The sequence below is a fragment of the Pteropus alecto genome, unplaced genomic scaffold (assembly GCF_000325575.1).
Source record: "Pteropus alecto unplaced genomic scaffold, ASM32557v1 scaffold113, whole genome shotgun sequence".
Classification (NCBI taxonomy): domain Eukaryota; kingdom Metazoa; phylum Chordata; class Mammalia; order Chiroptera; family Pteropodidae; genus Pteropus; species Pteropus alecto.
The window spans coordinates 6,524,274-6,529,729 of record NW_006433949.1 but is presented as its reverse complement, the minus strand read 5'-3'; the positions used below and the strand labels follow the sequence as shown (position 1 = coordinate 6,529,729).

The 5,456-nt window shown below is 54.3% G+C and overlaps 2 protein-coding genes across 4 annotated transcripts in view; both read right to left on the bottom strand.

The window, feature by feature from the left end:
* Positions 1-1,368, bottom strand: part of ESS2 (ess-2 splicing factor homolog) — a 9,689-nt gene extending 8,321 nt beyond the window's left edge. For all 3 annotated transcript variants that reach the window (XM_015586870.2, XM_025044513.1, XM_006908632.3), the window contains exons 1-2: positions 1,200-1,368; positions 40-208 (exon numbers count right to left, since the gene is read on the bottom strand). In XM_015586870.2, coding sequence (XP_015442356.2) covers positions 40-208; positions 1,200-1,364 — 334 coding nt within the window. In that variant the 5' untranslated portion in view covers positions 1,365-1,368. The remainder of the gene's footprint in view (positions 1-39; positions 209-1,199) is intronic.
* Positions 1,369-4,595: 3,227 nt separating this feature from the next.
* Positions 4,596-5,456, bottom strand: part of GSC2 (goosecoid homeobox 2) — a 2,340-nt gene continuing 1,479 nt past the window's right edge. Inside the window, exons 2-3 of the mRNA XM_006908715.2 lie at positions 5,224-5,452; positions 4,596-4,700 (exon numbers count right to left, since the gene is read on the bottom strand). Coding sequence (XP_006908777.2) covers positions 4,596-4,700; positions 5,224-5,452 — 334 coding nt within the window. The remainder of the gene's footprint in view (positions 4,701-5,223; positions 5,453-5,456) is intronic.

Sequence of the window (5,456 nt, the reverse complement as noted above, 5' to 3'; positions counted from 1 at the left end):
AGGCATTCCCCTCTTTGCCACCCACAGGAGTCTTCTTACAAGGCGGTGGAGGCTCTTGGGACATCTTGCCCAGGGCAGAGCCAAACTTGATGGCAATCTGGCGCATCCGTTCCAGGTCTCCATTCTCCTCAGCCTCCAGGTACTCCTTCTGTGCCTGCAGCTTCTCTACATCAGGAAAGAAGTCCCTCTGGATGACTGTCTGGAGGCCCTGATAGAAAAAATCGGGACAAAAGTCAGAGCTGCCATCTGGGGTATCCTGCCTTTCAGTCCACCAATACACATGCTAAGGCCATTGCTGAACCCCACCCCCCAACCTCTATCCAGCCCAGTGATCCCCAGAGTTTAGGGGCATTTTCTAAGGAGGATAATATCCTAAAAGGCCTTGCTGCAAAATCTAACATTACTAAACAGTCTGATTTCCATGAAGCCTTTCCCTCTCCCCTCACTAACTGGTCATTTTCATTCTTTACTAGCCCCACCTCCACACCGGCTGGACCAATGTGGGTGTTGCCACTTTCATGCCATTCATGACCGCCTATTTCCAATTTGAACTCTTTACCTGGATGACTCCAGCCATTCATTCCCAGTACTAACTCTGAGATTGCCAACTCTGCACTTCCAGCCAGACCTGGCTCCCGAGTTGCACATCTGGTCACCCAGAGGTCCACTAATACCACCTGCCTGTATATCCCAGAGACCTCCCAAACATAACCAGTCCAAAACCAAACCGACTTCCTCCAATCTCTGTACCAGTTCCTCCTCCAGTGTGTTTGCGGCAGGATTAAAACCTACTTCAAAGGTCGTCGGAGACCCACTCGCTGAATGATGCTGCCACAATCGCAACCTGTTTCCAAGTCCCCGAGACTTTGCACTTGCTAGCACCGCTCTCTAGAAAGTTCTCTTTGCCGCCATCCTTCCAAACTCTTACGCTTTAACAGAAAAGCTTGTTTCCCTGATCCCTCACCACATATAAACAAAACCAGCCCCTAGCTGCCGTGGCAACACTGCTAGTGCCTCTCCCACCAAGAACACCCACTTCTGCATTATGCTTATTTGACTCACCACACCCTAAGGTTAGACTCGGGTCGTTCCACCTCTGAGAGGGGATGAGACTGCCACGGCCTGAGAGGAGGGACCCAAGAGGAGCGCGAGGCGAGGTAAGGACCTAAAAGTCGCTGGCGTCCGCACCAAGGTCTTACCTCGATGTACTCTTCCTCGTCCAAGACTCTTTGCTTGCCTATCGCAGCCCCAACCTCCTCTGTCGTGCGTTTCCTCCGGGGCCCCGACGCGGTGGGAACCAACAGGGCCCGTGGCGACGCACCGGGAGTCTCCATTGCTATCCCAGGACCGTTCGGGAAGCGCATCACAGCGTCATAGGGGCGGGACTGCGCCAACTGCGCAGGCGCTTCCAACAGTCGGCCAATGGGGGAGCTGCGCGCTTCGAAGGCGGGCCCGCGCTCCGCCCTGACGTCACAACAAGCCCTCTCCCTTATGGGAGTTTTCTTCCCGCCCCTCGCTGGTGATGTGTATCTGGGCCGTGGGCACCAGGGGGCGCTGTGGTGGTGGGGCTAAGGGGCGTGTCATTCAGGCTAATTGTGAAAAATTTCTGCACTGAGGAACTGGAAAGCCTTGGAATTCCAATTACTCGTAAATAATCACTGTGTATGCTTCTATATTATTAACAAAAAACACACTCCAGAAAATTTGGTTATATACGCGTCTCAAAGCTTTTATTCAAACTTTATGCAGAAAAAGACATTTCTTTTCTGATAGTTATTTTACAAAAGAAAAAGGAAAAGAAAGAAAAATATGATGGCTCAATAAAGAAATATCTGGTTAAAAATTATCAGGTCCCTTAATGCCAGAGTGAACTTCCCAGAAGAGGGCTAATTCTCATTGAAGCGGATGAGAAAATTGCCTAAGCATATTTTAGGACCGATCATTTCTTTCCAAAATGAGGTTATGAATTATGTCAAACAATTAAGTTCTGCCCCCAGAATGATTTAGAACACCATAGTGATGGTTCCTACTCTCCGAGAGCTGACAGTCCAATTTATGTTGTCCCACAAACAAGATGAGAGCTGCAGGTGGCAGGTGCAAGAAAAGAATTTGTACTTGAGGAATCTTATCTAGGGGCAGAAGGGAAAGTTCCTGAGGCAGGATGTGATTGTAGATCCAAAAGATGAACAGGCATTGATCAGGGAGAGAGGGAAAAGCATGGGCAAAGGCTCAAGAGCAGGAAGAAGACTTTTGGATACACATGGCGTATAAGGAGCAGTGAAGTGTAAGATGATGCCAGAGCAGCAGGCCAGGCTGTACATGCCCTTGTGAATCATGGTGAGTTTTGTCTTTTCTATAGGAGCAATGGGAATCCTTGGAGTGCTGTAAGCAGGGGAGAGGGAGGTTCAGACTTGCACTGTGGCTTTTATGGAGAATGAATTAAAGAAGAACCAGAGTAGGTACAAGTGGACAAGACTTAAGGTGGCTGCAATGGTCAAGGTCAGAAATGACAGAGGTTTTCATCAGGTTGGTGCAATTAGAGCTGGGGATTGCTTTGGGAGATGAAATTGACTTGGTGTTGGCCAGGGTCTGGTGGGTGAGGGAGAGGAGGGGGCAGGATAATTGCCTGTCCTCTGGCTTGTGCATCTGGTATCTACAAGGGAACAGGTTGCCTTCCCAGGACAAAGTGATTTAGAGGGGCCATGGGCTTACAAGTGGAGCAGTGAAAGGGACAGTTAGACATAAGCATCTAGCTCAGGAGAGAGGCCTGGGCTGGAGACATAAGCATAGCAGAGAGAATGGGAATTGGAGCCAGAGGATGGAAGAGATAAACCAAGGTGAGTATGGAGATGCAAGGGAAGTGCCTGGGACTTGACCTCAAGGACATTTATGTTAACGGCCAGCTATGGGGGTGAGCCTGCCTAAGAGCATCTAGAAAGGAGAAAACTCAGGAAGGCAACATAGCCATTGGTCCCATGCAGGTGGAGCTCTGATTCCAACTGCCCCACATAATGACAAATAGCCACTCAGTCAAGGAGGGTGTAGGTCCTGAAACCCAGAGATGCGAGTGTCCCAACTCTGCAGGAAGGCTGTGCAGTGGCCAAGGATGAGACCAGGATTCAGGGAGAGCTTTGAGACAGCCAGAAACGTGAAGTGAGGCAACAGCTGCTATCCTGGAGGAACCTGAGTGTTAGGGCAGCCCTGGCTGGGGACGCCATACCTGCTTGGTGTTATCTGAGCTGGCCAGCCTTGGACAGTCCCAGGAGCTAAAGCCTTGACTTCTGTACTTTTTATGCATGGACTGTGTCTGACGGGTCCCCACCCCCACTTGCTCCAGGATCTGTGAGGGGCAGAACAAGGTCCTCAAGCTAGATAAGGGGGGTGTCAGGTTCCTTGGGCTCATGGTTCAGGTCTACTTGGGGAAATGAAGTCATGTTTTCACACTATCCTTCACCGCGGGGCCAGGATGATGGAGGGGATAGCAGACATTTTCCAAGGCAGCGTTGGGGGTTCTCCTCAACTGAGTTTCTTCTCGCCCCACAGGGTGGCAGAGATTGACTGTTGTGAGGGAGGCAGACACCACAGCATGGAAATCTCCACCAGGGAGGAAGCCGTGGACCCCCACCCGTAAAGCAGCACTAGAGGCCTGATGTGTGTGTGTGTGTGTGTGTGTGTGTGTGTGCACGCGCGCGCACGCCAGGGTACCAGGCCACTATCCATGGGGCAGTCTGCTCTGCTGGTAGGTGCCCTGGCACAGGGACTGAGTACTCACTGGGTTGTGCTCTCCAAGCCAAGCCAGCCCCCTGCTCCCTGGAAAGGAGATCAGAGGGACAGGTCCCAGTTGGGTGTGGGAGTGGAGCCAGGGCAGACTTCTGACTTGACTGCTTTTGTGGTATTTATAGTTGCTCGTTTATTTTTCCATGTCTGAGCAAGGCTCACAGGATTAAGGAGCAGGGCCTGGGGCAGCGGGGCAGAGGTGTGTGTGTGGGGGGAGATTCTGGAGAGACCTCACCCAACTTACTTATTCTACAGGTCTGGACATAGAACCCAGTGCAGGACCTGGGAGCTGGCAGCAACCCCAGGATGCACAGAGGATTGTAAGCGACGTTGGGGAGGGGGCATGTCCAGGCTGAGGAGAGGAGGGAGGCCAGCTTGCGGGGTAAAGGTGGGCAGGGAAGAGGGATTCTAGGTCCCCAGTGTTGACAAGGAGTGGTTCCTGTCCTGGGCCAAGGTTAGTGCCTAGGAGCAGGGGTGAGGATGGGGACCTGCTCTGTGCATCACCCCCTCCCCCCTGGAGAATCTCCACGGTCCTCCTGCCCGATCCTCCTGCCCGATCCTCCTGCCCGGTAGCACTCTCCATTAGGGAGGAGAGTGCACCTTCTACTAGGTGTTCTCTCCTTTCACCCGGCAGATGGTTCAGGGACGCACATGCTCCTGCAGAGGGGATCCTGCGTGGAGCCTTAGCTCCAGCACGCAGGAAGCTGTGCAGATGGGAAGAGGCAGGTGTCCTCCCTCAGCTCCTTTCCAGGTAGGACTTTTGACTCTTTGATTCGGCCCCAATGGACGAGGCCAAGCCCAGGAGTAGCTCACAGACATCAGCAGCTTTCCTTGGGAGTCTTCTTGGCTCCTGGCAGGAGCCTCGCAGACGCTGATGCGCGCTTCTGGTGTCGCCACTTGGCCCTGCGATTCTTGAACCAGACCTGAGGAGAAGAAGGGACTGCTCAGGCAGGACCCGCATCCCACCAGGCTCCCATAGGTGGACCTAGAGGTGGGAGGGGGGTCCCGACGGGCGTGTGGGCTGACGAGAGCTGCTCTTATCTGCTGCAGATAGAGAGGATGGCTCTGGCCGCGGCGGGAACCCCTTCCCACCCCCCACTTCTACCCCGCGGCGACCAGGGACACCCCTTCCTAAATTCTACAACATGAACGTAAGCTTCATTTACCATCAGGAAAAAAATAGTTTAAAACAAATGGGAAAAAAAAAACCAGCCTTCCCTTCCCTCCAGTTCCAGTGATACTTTCCCGTACTTACCTGTACCCGCCTGCCCCTCGCCCCGGAACCGGCTCTGCGCCCATAGCAGTCCCGTGGCCTCTCACGCCTCCCACTCCCCGCCGCCGCGCGGGCACCTGGCGCCAGCGCTGTCTTTTCCAAAGAAGGAAGAAGGAAGCCAGCCGGCCCAAACCTTCTCAGACCCTCCGGCCGTCCAGCGGGCGGGGCCCTACCTCGACGCGCTCCTCGCGCAGGCGGATGCGGCCGGCTAGGCGCTCGCGTGTGCCCACGTCGGGGTACTGGTTCTGCACGAAGAGCGCTTCCAGCGCCTGCAGCTGCTCTTCGCTGAAGATGGTGCGGTGACGCCGCGTGCGGCGCTGCGGGCCCGGGCCGCCGGCGCCAGGCAGCACCTCGGAGCCTCCAGGTGGCGCGGCCAAGGGCAAGGGCGCCGAGGGCCCCAGCCTCA